The 26,099-nt window shown below is 35.1% G+C and overlaps 1 protein-coding gene across 2 annotated transcripts; it reads right to left on the bottom strand.

The window, feature by feature from the left end:
* Nucleotides 1–5,757: 5,757 nt before the first annotated feature.
* On the bottom strand, nt 5,758–24,648 carry LOC121735986. Of its 2 annotated transcripts, none has more exons than XM_042126994.1 (3): nt 24,412–24,648; nt 23,734–23,903; nt 5,758–6,886 (listed from the first exon to the last, which is right to left on the bottom strand). In XM_042126994.1, the coding sequence occupies exons 1-3, from the start codon at nt 24,519–24,521 to the stop codon at nt 6,522–6,524; spliced, it is 645 nt and encodes a 214-aa protein (XP_041982928.1). In that variant the 5' UTR covers nt 24,522–24,648; the 3' UTR covers nt 5,758–6,521. The 2 variants fall into 2 exon arrangements, with proteins under 2 accessions (XP_041982928.1, XP_041982929.1); XM_042126995.1 differs by having other exon boundaries at nt 23,743–23,903.
* Between the last annotated feature and the right edge of the window lie 1,451 nt (nt 24,649–26,099).

The raw sequence follows: 26,099 nt of genomic DNA, 5'->3' as shown, positions 1-26,099 counted from the left end.
ATTGCACTAACCAAAATAAATAAGCAATTTACAAACGGGCAAATAGTTGAAAAAATCTGTGACGAACCAAGTTCCAGTTTTTTTTCTAATAATAACTCCCACCAGAAAAAAGCGTATCAGAGTAACATCAAGATGCAAAACGTACCTATCACTGTCACGTCAAAACTGCCAATATCCAAAAAATTTGACTTGAACAAACTATCATCTCTGAAAATTTTAGATTGCAAGTTAGTGAAATATGCAGCTAAAACAAACGAGCTTAAGGAGCCATGTGTTTCGTTTGAGGAATTATTGCTTCAAACTATATCAAAGAGTGATCTTCCAAAAACAAAGAAAAAGCGTATTGCTAACAGCGACGCCGAAGTTTTGACATATAAAGACACAATAGATAGAATGAAAAAAGAAAAAGAAGAGAAGGAGATGATACTAAAAGATAAAGAAAATAAAAAAAAAGAGAAGGAGAAGAAGAAAAAAGATAAAGAAAACCAAAAAAAACAAAAATTGCTTGAAAAACAGGCCATCTCAAAGAGCAAAAAACCCAGAAAACCTAAAAAACAGGAGAGAGAATCAGGCGGGTTGGATCCAAAGTCAAAGTATATTAAAAAGTCTGGTAAGAGGAATATCCGCAAGTGCCAGAAATACGTATCAGATAGTGATTCTCCTTGTTCATACGTATCTTTGAGTGAGACTGAATCGGTAGATAATTTGGAAACATTTTACAACCGCATGATGGAATTAGATTATGAGGAAAATGTTGCTGATGTGGAGTTAGTTGAAGCTAGTACATCTAAAATAATCCCAGTACAATGTTGGTCAAAACAAAAACCAAAAGAAGGAAAATTTATTTTAGCAAAATTCTCGTCATCGAAGGGCAAAAAGACCTTTAAGTATGTGTGCCAGATAGAAAGTGTGAGTGAAGGCAAAATTGTAGTACAAGGGTTTCATTCCTTAAACAAGAATAAAAAAGTCTTTCGTATTATCGAAAATGATCACTCAATCATAGAAGAACATGAGATAATTGATTATCTTCCCGACCCTGATGTGAAAGGCGTTGATTATATGTTTCCGAACGATATTGATATTAAAGAATATACTTAATTAAGTTAAACAGAAGACTGTTGATTTTTTAGTTTTGATTTTAATTACTTAGTTTGATAGTATGATTGTAGTTACAATTACTCCGTCCAAAGACTATAAAACTAAGACTGAAGTTTTGTGCCAATGTTATGTTAAGAATATAGTAGTAAAATTCAACATGTCTGTTGAAGGTGTTGCTCTTTAAGTAATAAATATGTATTTTTTTTTATTTTGCACATAGTTTTCTTATTTGACTATGGACTAGATTTCCATTCCAACCCACCCATTCGTCTTCACTCTGTTTGCACCCACTGGGGAAAATATGCGAAATAAACCCATGGAAAAATACGCGTCGATTTAGCTCATCACCCTGAATTCTGCACTTTCCACTTTCATTTCTCATATTTACTCCAGTGGGTGCGCTGTGGAGACTAATGTGAAATAAAATGTTTCATGCTTCCCCACAGTTCCGCCGTTATGTCGTGTATTGAATTCAAACATTCGTAATCTCGTACACTAACCATCCAACCAAATATATTTCGTAAGGCCTTTTAACCTGCCATCCTGATGTCCTGAGATCGTTCTGTCCTGTACTCATGCCGACACATTAAAATTATTTTTAAAACAAAATTCGAATTTTTTTCGCGCATTTCCCGTGGCACTACCGGTGGAACTACTGGTAGTGCCATGGTTAAATTTTATTTACCGTAGTACTACCACAGCTATTAAGTGCCAGCAGTGCCACGGGAAATGCCCGGTTTTTTTTTACTGTCGTAGGTATAAAAAAGAAGTGTGAAAACATCTATCGACTATTTTTTTATCAGTCACATCACTAGTCAGTATAGCGAGCAGTTGAAATTACCCCGCTTAAATTTGTTATGCGTTTTTTTTCAAATGTGAGCCTTGTTTCATAGAAGATAGGATTCAATTTAGATTATCGACCTTACGACAAACCTCAGGAGCTCAAATTTAGCCGTTCATCTACACTACAACTCCGCTTATAATCAATAGTTTATTTTGCCCCTCCGAGGGGGAATTTCAACTATTTTTGACCTTTTTATATAAGAAAGGCATTTTCAAGTATAAAAATCTATAATAATTGAATACAAACATGGAAAAATAAAACTCACATAACCACTCTACAGCATGAACGCAGTAAATTTTCTATAAAATTGCATCAGGTATTATTTACGGGTGTGGTCAAAGTTTTTTTTTTCCATCACCGGTTGAAATTGCCCCGCCTGACCTTAACTATAATGGGTAGCGGGCTTACATCAAGCAGTAGGTAGTATAAATTTTAAGCCTGCCGGCTTTGATGACGAAAAAATTGCGCAAGCTGATACAATCACATTGAGCAGCAAGGGTGCATTATTTCAAAATAACGTAGAAATTAACCAAATAAAGAAGAAGGCGAATTCCAACAAATTAACTTTTGCCTGATATTTCCTCTACGAGCAACATACTATTGACAGAAACTAGTACAGTTATGGAAAACTCAAATCCTCAAGTCAATTTAAATATGATTGCAAATGATATTCCCAGTGTACTGAATTCTGCTGTTGTTACTGTTAGTGAGATATCAAGCCTCCAACTCGATGAAGTTGCCGCTGTTGGTGAGGTATCGATTCCCTAACCTAATGAAGTAGCCGCTGTTGGTGAGACATCAAGACCCCAACCTAATGAAGTTGCCATTATTGGTGAGACATCTTACAACCTGATGAATTGATTTTGTGTGAAACATCTAGCCATCAACCGGATTAATTAGAAAAAACTGATACGTATCACGGAGATTTATCAATCAATAGGAAAATACAAAATAAAGCTAATAAAGAACCGGGTAAGTGGAAAAAAAATCTTGAATAAAGATTTAAGAATGAAAGGATAGGCGTATTTAGGCTATAGACGAGTCGCAATGATCATAATATGAAAAAAAGTCCATCATGATTTCTTAAAGCCTGCAAGACGTATGAAACCTACTTGTATTTCATCATTTTGTAAGAAATCAAAACTGAGAAGTTGTGATAACATAGATGAAGATAAAAGTAAGGAGTTATTTGAAATGTTTTGGAAAACAATGTCATGGGAACAAAGAAAAACTTTTGTATGTTGTCATGTTGTAGCAAATGACAAAAAAGTTACTAAAAATACTGAGTCAACAAGATCTAAAATCTCCAGTCCAAATTCCAAATTAAACTCATCATCAGTTGATGCTACTAGTGATGGGGACGACGAAAATTCTGATGATAAAGAAGATATAATTTCTATCGAAAACGAAAATCTGATTGACCCTGAGTTATATCAAGCTAATTTTGAAACTTCTCTGTCTTGATCAATTCAACACGAAAATTTTACCATACCGACTGTAAGATGTGCCGCTTACACATTGCAATTGGCAGCAAAAGACGCGCTCAAAGATGAAAGCACGCAAAATACCATCAACTTAGTACGAACCTTGGTAAAAAAGGTTCGTACACAGAATTATGCAATGTTTCTAAAAGCAAGTAATAAACGAAAACCATTTTTAGAGTGTCCCACCCGTTGGGGTTCGACATACGAATACGATATGGTGGAACGATTTCTGGATTATAAGGAAGTTGTAAGTGCTGAACCAAGCAATGATCTTTTTTACCACCTGAAAATTGGCCTGTGTTAGATAACTTATTGAAATCGCTTTAACCATCAAGGATATTAACCAAGACATTACAAACTGAACAGTTGAGCATGAGTGATTTTTATGGAAATTGGCTTAAATGCGATCTTGAGACAAGGTAAATTAATACACATTTAAGCAGAAAATTATCAAAACACATAAATGAAAGACAAGAAGTTCTGTTTGCCAATGATGTATTCATTGGTGCTATTTATTTAAATCCGCGCTACAATGCAATATTGTCAAGAGAACAACGAGCAACTGCACGTGATCAGGTGATCTGATATGATATTTTATGTCGCAGGTGCTTAAGACATAAAATATCATAGGATGATTTTGTTAGAGGATGAAAATTATATTGCTCCAGAAACACCTGCAGCTTCAGTTCTCACTAGCAATAATTCTAACGATCCTGTAACAGTATCGGACAGACTCCGCGAATTTATGTCAACAAAATATTTGGAAAATCATGATACAAATACATCACAAAATACTATAAAGTGAAAGAATCATTCATCGAGTTACCCTAATAAATAATAATACTTAAGGACGCTATCACATTTTTTCACAAATATCTGCGTTTTTCAGGTACCATTTTAAAGAATTAGGAGTCACACTGCGAGGTTATTTTGGTTTCAAATGAAAGACAATATATTCATCTCCATGTCTATACTATAAAAAAATGTTATACCCGCATACAAAATCACATAAATACGTTTTAACCATCACAATAATCGCAAAGGATTAAAAAAATGCGGTTTGATTAGGTAGCATTATAGCTAAATACACTGAACTAAGAAAAATAAATATACAAAAAAATTGTTGCTTAATTAGTCTCCTGTACGATTAGCTAAATATTTTATATAAAAATAAATAACATTTCCATTTATAAGAATTAACAAAAAATTGAACCCAGTATTTATTTATTTTGACAAATTTTGCCAATTAAAATATGACACTGCGTAAGAGGCGCGCGCGTGCGCCACGAGTCAGTGCGCGGCAACCATTGAATCGCACCTACGTCGAGGAGTCTCTGTATGTACTTGTAGCTCGGCGGCGGAACGGCGGAGTGACACCCCCCCTGGTACTGGCTAAGTTCTATGTCAAGTAGTTAGTCGAATTTTGAAAAAGGCACTAATCAATAATAAGAATTATTTCATACTTTTTAGGTCATTTTAAGAATATTAACCGAGGACAAGCTCGACAAACTTGAGCGCCTTCAAAACTTGTCTCTAAGGTTCATCTTTGGATTACGCAAATTTGATCACGTAACAGAGTTTCGCAATAGGTTGAAGTGGCTGCCGTTACGTTACCGTCGCAATGCTCGCGTACTTTCACTCCTTTACACCATTCTTTTTGATCCCAACAGTCCTCAGTACCTTAAAAAATCCTACGAATTTCGCTGTCCTGATCGGCAAGAGTTGAGATCGTCGACCAATCTCTTACTGGATATCCCTACTCACCGGACAAAGTTTCTCCACTCATCCTACTCCGTCCAGTCCATTCTTCTCTGGAACACCCGACCTACGCGAATTAGACAAGCCAAAACATCGAATATTATTAAGTCCTCTTTAAAAGACTTAGTATCTTAGTTTCACGTGTCAAATTTAAATTTATGTAGTTTATTACTTAATTGTATTTATATTATAGTATCGTATCTATATATTATATTATGTAAGTATATAATGTATTATGTATCTATTTATATGTATTTATAAGTATATATAAGTAATTGTTTATGTATGTTTATTTTTATACATTAACTTTTTATATTTCAATATTACAATAATTATATACTTTTTAGCACTACACCCAAATCCAGCAATCTAATCCTCTCGCTTCAAATGATGCCTGGAAGAGATTGCTGCTTAGTAATAAGGCCGCCTTTGTGTGCTTTCATCTTATTTTGTTTATTCATATATTTTAAACTTTGTTTATGTAATTTGATTGTGCACAATAAAGTATATTTTCATTTCATTTCAATATTGTTTTTACCTTCGAAGTCGGATTCAATTTTTTGTTACAAAATAGCAATTTTACTCTTTTTAGTTATCTACAAGACAAGGCCTACGAACTATCCATTTTATATTACGGCCAGCCCCTTTATTATATGACCAGCCGACGGGCGACGAGTTTTTTGCCCCGGATGCCCATTGTATGCAACAGTAGAGCATGAAAGAGCTCGTTGTGTTGTTGCATGCGTTCAGCAATAGAGAACGAGCGGGAGAAGGGGTGGCCGAAGGGGGGTCAGGGGTGTGCGAAGACAGTGCACGTAAGGGTGGGTATCCAAACAGGGGCCGTAGAGGACGGCAGTGGGAGGTGGGACAACCACTTCACCAAATAATTATGGCTTACTGATGCCGTCGTTCCTTCCGAATTGGTGAGTTTGGCGACGGATGTAGTGAGGAGACGACAGAGGAGATTGCAAGGTGATGCCGTGGTTGATAGTACCGAACGAGAAAGGGTTACTACACTTGCTAGTGAGAGCTAGGATGAATTTGTCGACGCCAGTGATGGAGGTGAGGTGGAACGCCAGAATCTTGACTTTGAGTGGTATTCTATGGATACCTTTCAAAGTCAAGAAGAATTTTTTCAGCCAGAGCGTACTGATTCGGTTCAGTATTTTAATTCAGCTTACGACGTTTTCCGTTCCTATTGGACCGATGAGGTCTTAGAATTAATTGTGGCCGAAACGAACTTTTATGCTACAAAAATTTTCTTTGAAGAAAGATTTTTGTTACAACCTGTATATATAAAATATAACATTTTATCAAGTTTGTGACCACTGTTGCTGTTATTGTTGTTGCTCTCGAGTATTATCCATGACAATATAGGCTATTTGATGCATGCATTCATGGCGTCTTTGTTCAGATAACTTGCTTAAAGGTTTCGCCAATGCCATTAAAAATTCGTAACACTCATTAATATTGTCCTCCATATTTGTCATCGGTCTTTTCTTGTCTTTCATGTCTTTTAGTACAACATCGAAATATAAGTCTGTAGCAGACGCATTAGGAGAATCTAAATCCGGAGTAGATGCGTCAGGGTTCAACGTAAGTGGTGATGCTAACATTTTATCATTTTGCGATTCCTCACAATGAACAGATTCTATTTCCTCGCTGCTTTCGTCTCCAACACTTTCCGGTACAATTGCAGGACCTAAAAATAATGCATAATTTATAAATAAGTCTTGTAAAATAATCTCTTAAATATGCCGGACTCATTATGACACTGAAAATAAATAACTTTTCCAAAGAATACTAGTGGAAAAATTACAAAAAATATGACTTTATATACTAATAAGATCACGCGAGGTATTCGTACGATATAAAGATATATCTTCTTCGTTTGAATATGAACAACTTTGACTGTCTAATCAGCTCTGTAACTCTCAAATAAAAATCTGCTGTTTCATACGAATCATCGATATCAACTCAACACAAACAACAAACATCTGATTTTTACTTGAGAGCTACAGAGTTGGCTCCATTGCGAAAGTTGTTCATATTCATGGATGGAAAAATTCCTCAAAGTTCTCGGGTAATCTTTTGTGTAGGTATACAACGTGTTAATTGATCAACATAAATAGTACCTACTCAGAAACAAGATCAACTTTTACTAAGGGGCCAACTTTGTATCCCAAAATAATATGAAATATTTCATACAAATCGTCAATGCCTATTCGAGTAAAATTAATAAAACAGCTGATTATTTTTCGAGATACAGAGTTGGCTTCATATTAAAAGTTGATCATAAATTCATAATACATGAGTACTATCACCACCTAATAGACTAGCACGAGTCGGCGCATGAGTACCGAAAACTATTCCACCTCAATTTTTTTATACGATTCTCTTCAAATTGCCCTAGTGATGATATAAATGCATGTTGCCATGGCGCAACCCGGTGCCATATTGTTTAAACAAACATTGTTTAAACAATTGCAAGGAATTGTTATTTTTCAACCGGACATTTTTTTATATTCTTTATCGAAATACCAATAAAAAGGCCCTATGACTTTTCAGGATAAAGTTAATATTTTTAAAGATATAAATTTTTAAAAGTTCAAAAAATCTCAAATTTGGGTACTTTCGACCCAAGAAAAATATATTTAAAAAAATAATAATGTCTAATTAATATTTATTTTTAAATTCTCTAGACAATAGTTAATAATATTATTAATAGATATTTTAAAAAAATCATTGTTTATATCTTTTTTTTATCTTAGCAAAAGTAATAAAATAAATGTGTTTTTGTATGGGTACTTTAATAATTAATAATAAAATTAAAATAAAATTAATATTTAAGGGCGGCTCCCATACAAGAAACGTGATTTTTTGGCCTTTTTTGCTCGTAATCAATAATATACGTATTGGCACCAATAATCGACAAGAACCAATGATCGACATTTTTTTCTGTAATTAAAGGAAATAAGAGTGAGAATCCGATTTTTTAATATGGCTACACTGTACACTGATAAGTACGCTTTCTACTGTCATCCAGTGACATTTGATTGTAATCCGTCATTTCGTCTAAAAACGTGACCGGCTAGTGTTCCTTCCAAAACAAAGACAATTCTAAGCGAAATCTATAGCAAAGTAAGTACAATGTTTGATCGTTATCTTGGTGTATTATTAACTTATTTTTTTTTCTAAGTGTTTGACGGTGTATTATGGGAATTATAGTATGATTATTAATTAAATATAACAGAATTTATGAGGTTACTTTTTTAAAGGTTTTTGCTGGTGTCGACAGTCGATTACTGGTTCTCTAAAATTGAGTTTCTTCAGTTATCGACAAGTGTCGAAAATATTTTTTTTAACTTTTTTATTTTACAAAGGAATACGGTCGTCTTTTCTTTGCAGAATTGGTAGATATTTAAAATAGGTTGATCAAAGTAGAGTTACCAGTAATCGACACCATGTCGATTAATGTAATTTAAATGTGTCGATAATTGGTTTCAGATGGCTCCGAGAAAAAACTACACTCCCGACCAGATAGAAAAAGCGGTTGAGGGTGTAAAGAATGGCGAAAAGATTGCAGTTGCTGCGAAACTTTTTGTAGTACCAAGGATTACTCTACACGACAAATTATCAGGAAAAACTCTAATCGGTTGCGCTATGGGGCCAAATACTATATTAACAAAATCAGAAGAAGACATTTTCGAAAGATGGTTGTTAAAGTTATCTGAAAAACATGTACCACTGACTAAAGATTCTCTATTGGACAGTGTCCAAAAAATAATAATTACTTAATCAAAACAGGCCAAATCCTTTTACTAATAACAGGCCTGGTAAGAAATGGTTTCAGTCGTTTTTGAAAAGACATCCAATCTTGTCAGAAAGGGTACCAGACAACTTATCGAGAGCTCGAGATAATGTGTCTGAGAATAACATCAGGACCTGGTTTAATGAAGTTGAAATTTATTTGGACGAACAAAATTTAAAAACTGTTCTAAACAACCCACACAGGCTATTCAACACAGACGAAAGTGCGTTTTTCTTGTCACCCAAACCTAATCGTGTAATAGTAAAGAAAGGAGACAAACACCCATATATAGTAGTTGTGGCGATGACAAGGACAATCTTACGGTCCTTTTAACGGGAAATGCAGCCGGAGACCTAGCCCCTCCAATGATTGTATTTAATTATGAACAGATACCTGCATCTATTGCTGCAAGTGTTCCCGAAGAATGGGCAATAGGTAAGTCGGAGAGTGGGTGGATGTGCAGCAGTACTTTCTTTGAATATATTACTAATGTCATCAACTCTTGGCTAGAGCAAAACAATATTGAAAAACCGATTTTAGTATTCGTTGATGGCCACAAATCGCATCTCACGCTTCATTTATCGAATTTTAGCACTCAAAATGGTATTGAAATATTTGCCTTACTTATATCCAAACTCAACACATTTATTACAACCGATGGACTTATCAGTATTCAGACCCCTCAAAGCACATTGGAGAAAAGCCGTGATGCAATGGAAAATGGAGAACCTTGGTCAAAATCTCCGTAAAGAGAATTTTGCCCCAGTACTCCAAAAACACTCACAAATATAACGAAAGATTGCGACAAAAATGGGTTCAGAGCGGGGGGCCTTTTTCCATTCGGGCCTGATTATATTGACATGTCTAAAATTAGACAAACCGAAAAAGACACCACGCCTAAAACTAATCCAGTGCAGAAGGAGTTCATGAAATATTTAGAAAAGGAAATCATAAATGTTTTTTTGTTAAAAATAAGGCAACATTAAATTTATATTAAATATATTTTTAATCTATGGTGCCCTCTTTGCTTTGTGGGTGTGTCTTTTCTCTATGGGCTTGTGTCACTCTCTTGTCAAAAAGGCTCCTTGATATTGTGCTTTAAGTCAGTTTAAGTAAAAAGTGAGCTAAAATAATAATAAACGTTCTTTGGACAGAAATAAATAGTGTCCTATAGCAATCCACTTCCACTGCTCGTAAACATGTTATGTACCTGTGTTCTGCGAACAGGTTATGTACCCAGAACTCCGGATTGCTATAGATTATTATCGCGGTAAAGCGAGGTTGGAACAAAGGAAGGGGGAGTCGGGTCAAACGGTATAAAAAATAAAATAAAAAATAATTTATTTCTGAGTAGATTTAAAGAAAATACTTTCAGAATGTTAATATTAGCTACGGTGCCTACCACCGGTTCGGGAACTATCCCGGCGAGAAGAACCGGCGTAAGAAACTCGCACGGGGCCCACTTTTTTTACCAAAAAAAAGTGAGGTAAAAAAATTAATCTTTTAAAATAAAATTTACAATGCTGTAACTTAAAATTATACAATGTCAACATACATACATAGTAAGTCATGTACAATAATGTAGAAGTAGCCTTGTAAGCAGCCATCCTACTCCCAAGATGTGCCATCATTTATGAAATCATTGACCTTATAATAGGCTTTGGCACACAAACGCTCTTTGACTACTTTCTTAAATTTATTAATGGAAAGATTTTGAACGTTTTCTGGGATTTTATTGAAAAGGCGTTATACATTGACCTTTAAAAGTTTTTCTGACTTTACTAAGTCTGATCACTGGCAAATCTAGCTTGTACTTATTTCTGGTGTTTCTACAATGAATGTCACCTTTGGCTTTAAATTTACATATATTTTTTCTAACATGTATTACATTATCCAAAATGTATTGAGAAGTAGTCAGAATACCAATTTCTTTAAACTTTTCTCTCAAAGATTCAAATGTAGACATTTTGTAAATCGAACGTATAGCTCGCTTATCGTAAAATATAGATATGGAAGCTACTTCAGAAAACCAAAACTTACTGTTATTGGAAGAATTATCGAATTGGATGTCTTGGAAGTTTCAAATTATTCGTGTAATATTAAAAGCACAAGGAATATTTGGAGTTGTAGACAGATCGGATATAAATGATGGACAAGATGTAAAATGTTAAATGGCCGACACGAGACGCAAAGGCACAATCTATAATTGTAACAAGGCTGAACAACAAAAATATTTTACAAGTGTCAAACTATGAGACTGCTAAAGAAATATGGGAAAAGTTGTGTTCAATATATGAATCGAAATCTGACACTTCTGCAACAAAAGTTTTTTGAAGCCCAATATACTAAAAATGAGGAAATATCATTATATATAGCAAAGCTAGAAGAATTGGCAAATAGAATAAATCAGGCAGGTGGAAAAATACCCGAATTCAGTCGGTCGGTCGGTAAGAAGCCAGTCGGTCATTTGACCGACTGGCTTCTTACAGATGAATAACTTATTAACCAAAAAAAAATATACCTATTTAGGTACTTACATATTTTTTTGGTTTGTTACCTGTACTTATTAAGGGGGTGTGATGGAAATAAAAAAAAATATTTTAATGGTTATAATATTATAATAATATTTATTGTTGAGGGGGTGTGTTAAAAATAAGGCAACATTAAATTTATATTAAATACTAGCTGTCCCGGTGAACTTCGTGTCACTTTAAAACCTTCCCTGGACTTCTACGAACATTTTGAGACTAAAATCAGCCCAATCCGTTCAGCCATTTTCGAGTTTTAGCGCGACTAACACATTTGAAAATCCATTTTTATATATAAGACTAGGTGTCCCGGTGAACTTCGTGTCACTTTAAAACCTTCCCTGGACTTCTACGAACATTTTAAGACTAAAATCAGCCCAATCCGTTCAGCCATTTTCGAGTTTTAGCGCGACTAACACATTTGAAAATCCATTTTTATATATAAGACTAGGTGTCCCGGTGAACTTCGTGTCACTTTAAAACCTTCCCTGGACTTCTACGGCTATTTTAAGACTAAAATCGGCCCAATCCGTCCAGCCGTTTTCGAGTTTTAGCGCGACTAACACATTTGTGTCACTCTCTTGTCAAAAAGGCTCCTTGATATTGTGCTATAAGTCAGTTTAAGTAAAAAGTGTAATATTTTCTAAAATAATAATAAACGTTCTTTGAACAGAAATAAATAGTGTTTCCTATAGCAATCCACTTCCACTAAACATATTCTGCGAACATTTTTCAGCTCAAAAGTTACACTTATTTAATAAATTATACTTTGAAAATAGAAATACACTGGAAAGTAACATACCTAATGAAGACGTGGCTTTATATGTCATTTGGGCCAAAAATAAATCCGAACTCGAGTGTCATTCGAATTCGTCGGATGCTGCTTTAACGTCAGACACATTGGAAGAGACAAACAATGTCTCAAATAATTTAACCACTGCCCAGATAAACGAAGTTTTAACCGAAGAACATGTTTTTATTTCGTCAGATGCTGGTCTCACTGTGCTAACAGAAATTGAAAACAGCGTGCAGACTGATAATTCATCAAAAGACGCAGTCATAGAAAGTGTTACTGTTCAACCCAACCAACCTCTTCCTCTACCATTACTTTCTTTTCCAACTTTACCTAAAGTGACAAGAGATCTTCTAATCGAAGCACCCAACATTAACACCAATATTGATACATTAATTGACCAAGCACTACCACTACCGGAGTCATTATCTTCTTCCGATTTGCCTAAAATAATAGAAGACCGCATATCTCAAGAACCTATAATTAGTATTATGGTACTACAGGACACAACGCCACAGAAGAACTCTATGGAAACCGTTTTGGGAGTAATAGTACCATCTCCCTTTAAGAGGAGTCTGTTTTTTAATTTGTATAGTAACAAAAAGACAAAGCGAGATAAGATTCCTTTAACAGTGACAAATAAAGCTTGGAAAGAGTATCACGAGAAGAAAGAAGCTGAGAAAAATAAAAAACAACGAGAAAAAGACGAAAGAGCAAAACAGAGAATAGAAAAGAAGAAATTGAAGGAACAGTTAGCCAACGATAAGAAGAAGAAAACAGCTAAGACAAAAGTTAAAAGAAAGATGAGCATTCAAAAAGAATTGACATCAGATTCAAATATGGATATTTCCTACGCTGAAAGTGATAATAGCTATGATGAGCCTGATTCTTTAAACTCAGACTTGGAAAATTATCCTATAAAGAAACTTCCATCTTCAAAGTTTACTAAATTACAGAAGAAGTTTTCGATAGGAAGTTTCGTAATAATTAAGTATGAAGGGGAGTATTTTCCAGGTAAGATTGAAAACTTGGTAAAACCGAATTCGAAATAAGTGCAATGACTTTCACTACAGGAAATACTTTCAAATGGCCCTATCCACCTGAAATAATGTTATATGGCCATAGTGAAATAATTGAAGAAATTAATGAGCCTATATGTCTAAATTTAGTTTGTTATTATTTTTATGAGTTGGGAGTATTTTTTCTGAACAGTAGCAACTCCATAGATATATGTCAAACATTATAAATTAAAAAAAAAATTTGACGTTTGAAGTGTCATGGTGGTTTCAGCTGTTTTTTGTTGCGAAAACGAGATTTTTTCAATAGTGAAATACATCAACGTGCATCTTACAATTTTCGTACTGGAAGTGGTGAGTAATTCATTTATTTCGATAAATCAGTCAATATACTAGCCGCTCGCTTCACCGGACGTGAGGCGCATTGGACCAGTGGCTTCACTTTGGATACTGTAGTACCCAAGATCATTTGTCCGTCGCTTCACCTTGGACACTAGAGTGACCAAGAAGTAGAACGCCGAAAAATATATCTCTCCTGCTTAAACACGTAAAAAATACGTCTAGTACAAACATCCATCCTTTTCTCGCTAAATTTTATCATACTTTTCACCTAGATGTCGCTACGATTCATACAAATGTGAATGACTTATTTCATTTCAAAGTCGGGCGTTCGCCACGAGGCAATTTGTCCACCTATGTGCAATTGTTTTTGTAAAAGAAGTTGTGAAATATCCAAGTAATTGGTAAGTCGAATTATACCTGATAGTGCCTACATGTTCGCTGATAAATTTGTGAACAAAATTCCATTAATACCTGCAAAATCACCCAAGTTTTTTGAAATAAAACTGTACTGCCTTCCGCCTCAGGCAGATGGGTGAACATTTTTTTGTTTTTGCTTAGCTATTTATTATCATTTTGATTAAAGTACAGCATGAATTGGATACTGTAAGAAGCATGGAGACGCTATACATGCTTTTTGTCCTTAAAACTCACATTATAATGTAGGATTACACTTTTTAAATCCAACTGTTCAAAACCTTACTAGTTTGGACACCCCAGTACCCACGATGAATATAAAGTATTTAGCTAAAGCCAGTACGCACTGAGTTCAGAATAATTTGTAGGTACGTAGTTTGTGTCTATTTAGATTATTAGAGTTATTTTTAGGGTTCCGTACCCAAAGGGAAAAAACGGGACCCTATTACTGAGACATCGATGTCTGTCCTGTCCGTCTGTCTGTCAGTCTGTCTCCAGGCTGTAACTCAAGAACCGCTATAGCTAGACTTCTGAAATTTTCACAGATTGCGTATTTCTGTTGCCGCTACAACAACAAATACTAAAAATAAAATAAAATTAATATTTAAAGGGAGCTCCCATACAACAAACGTGATTTTTTGCTCGATATCAATTATGACAACTGGTAGGGACATGAAATTTTCACAAAATCCTTAATTAACTTTTAATAATTAGTAATAATATTAAAATAAAATAAAAATTTAAGGGGGGGCTCCCATACAAAAACACAATTTTTGGCCTAATTTTGCTCTATAACGGTACGGAACCCTTCGTGCGCGAGTCTGACTCGCACTTGGCCGATTATTTATGAATATATTCCCGTGTTTTTTTCTGTTTGTTGTAGGTAAACATTTTGAAAAGCTACCTACACTTACCGTTCTATCATCAACTATAACAATGGTAGTTCTGTTGGACGTGGATAATTATTTCAATCGAACAGATTTCTATATATTTTGGCAACAAAATCTAAAATGGCCATGGCTGTTGACACATTTTATTAAACGTGATTCATGTTTTGGTTGTGGTCACAGCACAAACTTACATTCAACACCACATTTCATTCTTACTTATCATGACCGAATGATAAAACAATTATTCTACAGCAACTTTTTTTGGTGTCAAATATGTAATTTTTCTATTTATGAACATTATCTTGCTGACGAATGTTCTTTTTGTAACTGATTGAAACATGATACCGAGGTACTCAAATAAATGATCAGCCTATTCTAATTTTTATCATAGCCTCTCATTCAATTACTTTTTTATACACTGTGTAACTGAAAAAGCACAAAACCTGAAAAACGGTTCAGAAAAGGTTCGTTTTATTTAAATTATAATCCTCAAAATGGTGAACGTTTACTAACATAAAAATAATATACAATTACTGCTTTTACTCCATCGCATGTTTATCTTCCAAACAGTTGCTTGCTTATTACTCATCATGCCTCGGTGTCGCGGTGGGCAAGGTGGTCCATATATTCGGGGTGGTGGTAGAAGAGGCTGTCGTACAAGAGGCGGCCGTGGATGTGATAGGTGTTTGTTTTTTTTTTCCTGATTCTATTTTATAATCAAGGTTTATCAAACTTTCATTTTTCAAACAAGGTTTTTCATTTTAGAAGAACAATCAACCAAATCACAAATGAACTCTTGCCGACAACACAGCCTCAATCATTAAGTAACTCAACAGATCTATTGATTAACTCGACGGACCCGGAACCATTGAGTAGCTCAACCGAACCTCAATTAATGACAAGTTCAACAGAGCCGAAACCATCGACTAGCTTAACAGAACCTCAACCATCTACTAGCTCAATAGAGAATACAACCTTGTCTTCCCAACTGACAATTGTTCGAAAAAACCGAGCTCTATACAAAAAGCGGACTACAGCTCTTAAGCCTGAGGATAAAAAACGACTATTTGAAATGAAACGCCGTAAAGAGGTGAATTTTATGATAATGCCAGATGCTCCAGTGCCTAAAAAAAATAAAAGACGTTTATCACCTGATAGAGTGCCGTGTGCTTTGGTGCCTGGTACTCCAACTGTACCCCCTGAGAGAGTATCGCTGCCGTGGACCAGGGTTTCTGCGCTTAATACTCAACAGCAGTGTGTATTTTTCTTATTGTGGCTTTGGTTATATATATTTACAGTTGGGCATTCATTGATCTTCCTGTTTTTTTCTTTACAGAATGCACGTCACTCCACCTGTCTCACTCAGGGAGCCTTTGTCAACGTAAGCGTGCCAGCGTGTATTTTTTATGTAATATTACTTTAATATTTAGTAAACCGCCATTTTCATAATATATTTTTTTATAGAATACAAAACACCTCTATTGTACCTGCAATACCAAGTGAAAGTGTCTTAAATTGCGAAGAAGTGGTTGACGAAAATATGCAAGTGATGAATGTGGAATACGTGTATCTATCACAAGACATGGAAGAGGTTACCCTTCCACGTACAGGTATTTCATTTGTATATTTTTATTAAGGTACAGTATATTCATTCCTCTTTTCGTCAATTATTACAACTAAGTGTAACTTATTTTCAGATTACGCAACAGAAAACGACGTCTTAGCTAATTTATTTGGAGAAGTTTCGATTGAAAACCCCGGTAGTGACATTGAGCTGGACACTGAAGATTCAGGTGATTTTTTTGCGGTTAACTCCCGACATAATGTCTTCCCAGCTGAATTCCCTGAAGATGCTGATCCAACTCATGTCAATCAGCTGATGAGGATTGATGCACAGAATGACGCATTAATTCAACAATTACTACCACCGGATGCTTTAGTGTTTGACTGGAAAAAAGAAAGTTCTGTTTTTAATGGGGTTCGGGAACAATTCACAGCGGTATCGGGTCCAACATTTCCAGTCTCCGAACTAGAAACCCCGTTACAGGCTTTACAAAAAATTTGGGACGAGACAATAATCGCTCAAATAGTAGAAGAAACCAACAAATATGCACGTAGTTTTCCAAATAGCGACAAATTCTGGAAAGATGTAACACTTCCAGAAATGTGGACTTTCTTGTCAATTTTAATAATTCAAGGACTTAATCCCAAGCCAGTGGAAAGGGAATATTGGTACTCTAATTTACCTTACACCAACATGCCGCTTTTTCGAAAAATAATGCCGTACAAGCGGTTTATCATGTTAAAGCGGTTTTTACACTTTTCTGACAATCGTAATATGGACCCAAGAGCTTCAACACATAAAATAAAGCTGCAAAAAATTCAGCCCGTCATAGACCATCTAAGTGACAAGTTCCGCAGTTTGTATTGCCCCGATCAACTAATTTCTGTAGACGAGTCTTTACTATTGTGGAAAGGTCGTTTAAACTTTTCGCAAAAAATTACAAATAAAGCCGCTCAAGTGGGCATTAAATCGTATGAAATATGCGAATCCAAAAGCGGATATTTGTGGAATTTTATAATTTATACTGGCAAATCCACAAGTAACAGTAGCGCCACGGACCATACGTACGGAACTGATGAAAACTTTCCTGATGGGGCGACTGCGGGTATAGTTTATGATCTAACGCGACCCCTTTTTAATAAAGGTTACACTTTGATTATGGATAATTTCTACAATTCGCCGCTATTATCCCGGTCTCTCAAAGTGCTACATAAAACAGACACAATGGGCACATTACGTCTTAACCGCGAATTTGTACCAGACTCTCTTAAAAAAATCACTAAAACTGAAATGCGTGTCGGAGAAATTGCTTTCAGTCAAACTCATGACTTAACCGTTCTTGTCTGGCGAGACTCTAACCTTGTTTCTATGATATCAACATATCACAATGTCGAAGTAGGGGGCAAAGAAAAACATGGCCAGTATAAATATCGTCCTAAAGTAATCTTGGATTATAACAATGCCATGGGAGGAGTAGATAAAAAAGACCAGCTTTTGTCTGCTTTTCCCATGGAAAGAACCAGAAATTCAGTTTGGTATAAAAAGCTATTCCGGAGGCTGTTCAACGTTTCAATCATGAATGCCAATATAATTTTCAATTACGGACCTTCTCCCCTTAAACCACGCCAATTCCGCGAAGAGCTTGTTATAGCTATTTTATAATAATATATCTATCGACGCTTCACACCACGTCAGTCTGGCCCCGTGGTAAGTACGTGAAGGACTTGTGTTACAGGTACCAGACAACGGATATATATTTAATACTTTTTATACTATACATATATTTAAGATTTTTTATTATATGATACACATATTTAATACACATCCATGACCCAGGAACTTTGAAAAACTTTTTGTTCCGTCGGCGGGATTCGAACCCGCGACCCCCGGCTTGAGCTACCAACGCGCTCACCACTAAGCCACAGAGGTCGTCGAAATCCCAATACAGAGGACCGATGCCCCACCAAATAGCACAACGGATTGAGGTGGTACCAAGTAACGAAAATAATCTTAGCGCCTGCCGGCCACAATTAACTGGTGGTCATTATCCTGAGCGAGGTGCTTCTTCTAGAGCTCGATGCAAGTGGTGCGCTGAAAAAAAAATTGTATCAAGGACTACATGGCGCTGCGATGTCTGCAAAGTGGCTCTCTGTATTGAGTTTTGCTTCAAACAATATCACACTTAAGTTGCGTTGTATTTGTTACTTTTTATTATTATCAAAGTCAGTCAGTCAGTCAGTAGAATCTATGTATATGAGAATGTATAAATAATATATGCGCCTGTGTGTGGTAATACTAATATCTAGTTTAAGTAATAATAAGTATTTCTAAATAAAAGTGATTCTTAACAAATAATATTTTTTTACTTTACCTCTTATTTGGAAATTATTTAAAAAAACGTTTAAAAGATTACAAAGAACATGAATAAACTATATTAAAATATATTAAGTAGACATAATACTGTTAAATATAATCATACGATATAATATGCCGCTCGTGGGGACTAGGTGTGCCCTTGGCTTTATGTTTTCATGCACCAAAATATTATCTATGGACACTACAGTACCCAGTTACGAGAGGACACATTTTAATGATTTTACTCCTTTTTATAATGTTCGTAGGGTATATTTTAGCATTTCTTTGGCTAGAAGATATACTTTAGTTTCCAATAACTTACTTACTAAAGTTGCCATCATATAAAAGTCAACCGTACAGATGTCGTAAAGAAGAGCAATGGCGGAAGCATTCTTTCGAGCAAGCACTGTTACTTTCAGATGTCTTTTTTCTGTTATTATATTATTCTATCAACGATATTTTTACACAGAAATATCAAGAAATGTATCAAGTTTCAGAGATTTCCTATATTTTTTATCTATAAACAGTACCAATAATTCAAGAAGCGATCAAAACGTTACTTTCAAATTTGGTCTGCTACTGCGGGTGAGCGAAACATAGGTCGAAATCAAAACTCCATAATTTAATAAATATATAAAATACGACTTGTTTTTTTACATTATTTATAATAATACATTATTTATAAATATACACATGAGATATATAAAAGACTAAAAACGTGTAGTTCAATGCTACCACATTCGTATTAAATCAATTTAAATCAAGAATGGTGGAAATTTCTATGAATTGTTAACTTTGTACCCTAATAAAAATTATATCGGCAATAATTAAGGCTGAAAAAGTTAATTCATATGTAGCCTTATAAATTGTGAGCAAAATAAATATAAGATCAATCGTGTCTGCTCAAGATTTAGGTCAAAATTTGTTAATTTCGTTGCATTCGCAACGCGGGCACGGCGACTGCCCGTAGACGCGGTGCATTAACGGGCCACAGCGCCTCGCGCCCGGTGTAGCGACTTAAAAATGATCTTGGATACTACAGTATCCAAGGTGAAGCGAGCGGCTAGTCACTAGTGCCAATATTTCTGGAAATTCAACAGAAATATTTACAATTATTGAGGTTAGTTTCGGTGGGAATATATCCCCCGTTGCCCGGCTAGGGCAATATCTTGGTGGGAATATAGAACCCGTTGCCCGGCAAGATCACTATATTTAGAAAGGATACATGTTTTTTTACACTTTTCTTGTATCTTTCAGGCTTCTGGTGACAAAATGTCACCAAGAAGGATGGGGAAATTGAATTGGAATTAGAGGAAATTTGTGGAATTCCGGATAACTGCGACTCGGAAGATGATTTGGAGCTGGACGAAAATGAAGAGTATAACTCTGAAAATTTAAGACATGTGTTAGAAGATTCTCCTGATTCAGATGAAACTGTTGAACCAATAGCCAGTGTCCCGTCTCAATCTCAACGTATGTCAGCTCAACATAATATGTCTGATTCAATAGATTTACTAGATAGAGATCAAGATTGGGAGCCTGAGGTATCAAGTGAATGTGAAACTGATGACCCAAATGATTCTGAAGTTGATGAAGATGAACCCTGGAATAAAAAAATGTGGGTCAGTCGCCCAGATCCAGAAGTTTTTGATGAAATGTTGATAGCACCCACTTACCTGCTAAGCAACCGATGCCGTCCAGTTGCACATCTAGATAAATTTTTTGATGATGAAGTGTACCAAGTGATAGTTACACAAACAAATCTGTATGCTGAGCAGAACAGGATACCTAATTGGACACCGGTTGATAAAAAAGAAATTCGTGCCTTTTTAGGTATAATCGTGATTATGGGATATCACATTTTACCTCAAATAGAACTATACTGGATCCAGGATTCAGAGTAGAAGAGGTAGCAAGTGTTATGCCTATAAAACGATTTAAAAACATACTGAGAGCACTGCATTTGAATGATAACACTCATCAACCACAACCAGGACATCCAGACTTTGACAAATTATACAAATTGCGTCCTCTACTAAATCTGCTTGGTAACAATTTTCAAAAAAAAGCCAAAAACTCGTCATCACAAAGTGTTGACGAAAGTATGATCTTGTTCAAGGGAAGATCAACCCTAAAGCAATATATGCCTTTGAAGCCTATCAAAAGGGGCTATAAAGTGTGGTGTCGATGTGACAGTCAATCGGGATACTTATATGAGTTTGAAATATATACGGGAAAAACTGGTCAAGGAACTGAGACGGGTTTGGGAGCCAAGGTTGTAAAGAATCTGACAAGAAAACTTATAGAAGAAGAATTTGAAAAACATGTCACATTCGACAATTTCTTCACTGATACTGCTTTGCTTCATCATCATTTTTACTTTATATCAATGACCTTCCCAATGCTATTGATCATAAAACAGTATTATTCGCTGATGACACAACTTTGGCAATTAAATGTAAAAATAATCAATTATTTCAAAACTTAATAAAAAACATACTTGACAAAATATTAAAATGGCTTGAAAACAATAACTTAAAAGTAAATCTAAATAAGACGAAAATTATACAATTCGGACACTCTAAGACACAAAAAATTAACCTTGACATACAATATAATAATACAAACATTGACATGGTAAATAACACAAAATTTTTAGGACTAATAATTGATGATCGCTGCGACTGGAAATTACACGTAGAACATGTTTGTAGTAAATTGGAAAAATTTGTCTACGCAATAAAAAAATTACGAATTTTGGTATCGGTTGAAGCAGCTCTAAATGCCTACCATGCTTATGTATCCTCTGTACTTTCATACGGTCTATTATTGTGGGGCAACTCAGTTGAAGTTGAAAGAGCTTTTAGAGTACAAAAAAAATGCGTTAGAGCAATATGTGGAGCGTGGTCACTGGATAGCTGTAAACCATTATTTGAAAAATTTCACATTTTACCTTTACCTTGTATGTACTTAAGAGATATTAATGTGTTTGTGAAACAGCATCCAGAATACTTTATACTAAGTGCAAATGCAAATGGAAGAACCGCCCCACCAAGAAATAAATTTAAATTATATATGCCCCAGTGTAGGCTTGATATTTTTAAACGAAATGTATACATTAATGCCATCAAAATATATAATAAATTGCCAAATCATTTTAAAGACCTTAATAACCTAGTATTCAAAAGAGAAATTACAAAGTGGTTTGCAGAAAAAAGTTTTTATAGTATCCAAGAATATATGAATTATAATTGAATTTATTACTGTAATTTTGACATTATTTTGACTTCTAATGGATAATTTTAATTTAATTTATTACTGTAATTTTGACATTATTTTGACTTCTAATGGATAATTATAATTGAATTTATTACTGTAATTTTGACATTTTGCTACTTATTTTTTATGAATTTTACTTATTTTGACTTCTAATGGATATTTTAATGCTAATTTAATAATTACGAACTTCGTTTTGTAATCGATTCTAATTTTGTAATTCTATAAATTAATTTTCAATATTATATTAAATGTTTACTTTGACTTTTGCACGCCACCTGGATGGCAGAATGTTTAGAACAGTATTTTTAATTTGAAGACCTATGTAATGCACTACATTCTTGCAATAAATATATTTCATTTCATTTCAGTATTTACATGAGAATGGATTATTTGCTACTGGAACGGTCAGAAGAAATCGATCCGATTTACCAAATATGATAAAAAATACAAAAAACTTGAAGTTAGCTAAAGGGAATTTCAAGTGGAGGACCAAACAGGATGTAGCATTCACAGTGTGGCAAGACACAAAGGAAGTCCTGATATTGTCCACTGCTTTTCATCCTAAAATAAATAATACTCATGTGTGTAATGTAACAAGAACACAGAAAGATGGCTCAAAAAAACTTATCAACTGTCCAAGGGCTGTTCAACAATACACGAAGAGAATGGGGGGGGTTGATCGCTTTGATCAAATAAGAGGCACCTATTCTATTGGATGGAGGAGCAAGCGTTGGTGGGTCAGAATTTTTTATTTTCTCTTTGATGCCTGTATAACTAATGCTTTTATAACATATTCGTGCACTTCAAGAACGCAAAGACTCACCAACCTAGAATTCCGTGTGGCCATTGCCAGAGGTCTGATCGATGGGTACAGCTGCAGAAAATGGACATCTGCTATAGGAAATTACGTGACCAAGAAAATAAGAGTCTTGGAATCAGAGAATTACCAAAAAACTCTAAATACTGTGCCAACTGAACTGCGTTACAAAGATGTGGGTGTACATATGCCTGTGGCATTGGAATCTTACAAGCGTTGCAAATTATGCAGCACAAAAACAAATGACAAAAGGAGCAAAGTGAAGTGCGAGAAATGCGATGTTGCCCTGTGCATTGTTCCATGCTTTCGTCAATTTCACTGTCCCTGAAGGGCAATGGGAATATTTTTCCCACCAAATTTTCCGGGGGTTTCCCAGTTTTTTTAAAATTTTCCTGAAAGACGTGTTTCTTTAATTTTAATAAAAAATAATAATTAACTGTAAAAAGTTATTTTATTGTGCAGTATCCTTAGGCCCGTTAAAGGGTTAAGACTGATGAAGTTATTTTCATCATCTTTATCACTAAATCTGATTTCCACTCTGACTTTGAAGTATTTGATTAGTACCGGTATAGTACCGCTACTCATTTAAAAATTGTACCTGTACTGGTGGTACAGGTACTACGTCTGATACTGGTATCGCTTACGCCTTAAGATCATTGATATTGGTTTCCACTTCCCATAAACACCAGTATTTCAAGCCTCGATGGCAAGTGAGTAAAAGGCTGAGTGTAAACACTTACCACACTCACTTGGGATAGCTGACCTTGATAACAGCTTTTTGTCACCATCAATGAAGTCTATATCTTTAAAATGTCTGCCACATAGCATCCTATGCTCAGAGTACAGTTTTTTTTGTATTTCAAATGTACAGTTTCTATTGGAAAATACATATCTTGCCCATGACTCGCACCTGAAAATTAAAGGATGTATACATCAATTATAATTATACCTTCTAAATAAATATACCTTCAACCTTTCGATCAGAAGGTTGCATGTTCATATCACATCGGGGTCACCAATTTAGTGTACAAAGGCTGAGGTCTTCAAATTAAATACTGGATGCGCTGAATCACTTTATTGCACGACAAGTTATGTAGGAGATGGGCAGACGACTGACTCTCGCAGGAGTTATATTGCCACGCCACAAATATAGCTGACTTTACAATATGGAATTACAGAGAATTATAGCACACACTGCATTAGTAACTAGATGACCCCCGCAACTTGGTTGCACCAAAATTTGGTTCAGTGGTCTGGCGCCCGTGTGCATTGCACACATTGCACATATGGTGGCGGGGGCCCTGGCTGTAATACAGCTATAAATGAACATAAGAAAAAGAAGTGAATCTTCCAAAAGCGGGGGTTGTTTTATATACTTACACCATTTAATATGTACTAAGTATAATGTATTTACGTACCGAAACAGGTTCCTACTTCCAGGATTAGGGAAACGAAACAATTTAACGCCGTCTTCGGCAGGTGAAGAGCCGCATTTAAAGCATTTCCTCCTGTTTTCTTTGTCAGACATATTTTTCACAGTCACTCAGTCAATAGAAAACTCAAAACACAGAATACAAATTAGTCACGGAGATAGAAAATATCTCAGTGCTAAAATGAAAATGACTAGATGACTAGTGTCAAAGACGGAAGAAAGATCCAAGTCTATGAAAGAAATAGTCTGACACAACTCACAACTCACACTTCACCACAGATAACAGATTACTAGTATCATTGTGTAAAGAGGCCCATTCACGGCAGGACTGCACGGCACTCGGCAGTCCTCGTGAATCAGCTTCACTAATTGGTCCACATTGTGTTGCCGGCCGGAAATACCGAGTGTTAACCAATCAGTAAGGCCCTTGTAGTATAGACTGGAGAGAGCCTTAAGTCGGTGTATAAGCGTCAAAAGCGTGCAATGTTATGTCCTACTTACTAGGACATAACAAAGGAGTCGGTCTGCATATTTCAGGTAATAAAAATGTTAATAAAGGTTTTTAGTGAACATTTAGTGCTAGATATTGTTGATTTTTGTGGTTCCACTAAATAGTAAACCATAAGAATGGCCAAAGAATGCCTCTAACACGTATATTTTACATTAAATACGTAAGTTTTGAACAATGTTTTTTGGGCTTTTCAATCGGTATTTTTGTAATCTAAAAAGATAATTTATAAGTTTATTAATCCCTTATTCGTGCTATAAAAGGCATTAGTGCTAAAAATGTCACATCAATTAATAATTTGGCTATAAAAATTGCATAGCATTTTACGTGTGTTTACGGATACTCATCACTTGAACTATAGTTAATCGATATCATGAACTAATTGACTTTCTTTCTTGTATCATAATGTGCTTCGAAATAATCGACAAATAGATATATTCAAGAAAATAAACGCACACTACTTTTATGAAAACAAACACAAAATGGCCACGCGATGACGGGCTAAGACTACATCTATACTATAATACTTTATCTATGACTAGTATATATTTGTGGTCTGTGGAGTTCGACAAGGCTGTTTATGAACGTGGCGAGAAAAGGAACTAACGCTTCTGTCATACAAAAACTTCATTTTTGACAGTTTCTCCTTTACCAGCAGCGCACATTGACTGACATTGGCACATTCAATTAAAGCCTTGTCGAACTGTAGGTCCACTTCACAGGCCACAGCTCCACAGAGTACTTTATCTATACTTCTATACTAATATTATAAATGCGAAAGTATCTCTGTCTGTCTGTCTCGCTTTCACGCCAAAACTACTGAACCGATTGTAATGAAATTTTGTATACAGATAGTCTAAAGCCTGAGAAAGGACATATGCTACTTTTTTACTGGAAAAAAGCGTTGTATGTCAATCAGTCAGTCACCTTTGAGTTTTATATAATTATATAGATGAGGCATTTTCCTATTTTTTTAATTTGATTGTAAAACAGTTTCCATTTTAGTAACTAGATGGCGTATGGGTAGACAACTATCGGTAATACCAGGGAATACTATCAATAATTGCTACAAAACTGGGCAAAAGAATGTAAAACTTGATACATTTCAATTTGAAAAAGACGCAATAATATTCCAATGAATATGATAATAAAGTTATTATAACGAT

This window comes from Aricia agestis, chromosome 18, assembly GCF_905147365.1.
Source record: "Aricia agestis chromosome 18, ilAriAges1.1, whole genome shotgun sequence".
NCBI classification, from domain to species: Eukaryota; Metazoa; Arthropoda; class Insecta; order Lepidoptera; family Lycaenidae; genus Aricia; species Aricia agestis.
This window is presented reverse-complemented; position numbering and strand designations above follow the sequence as displayed.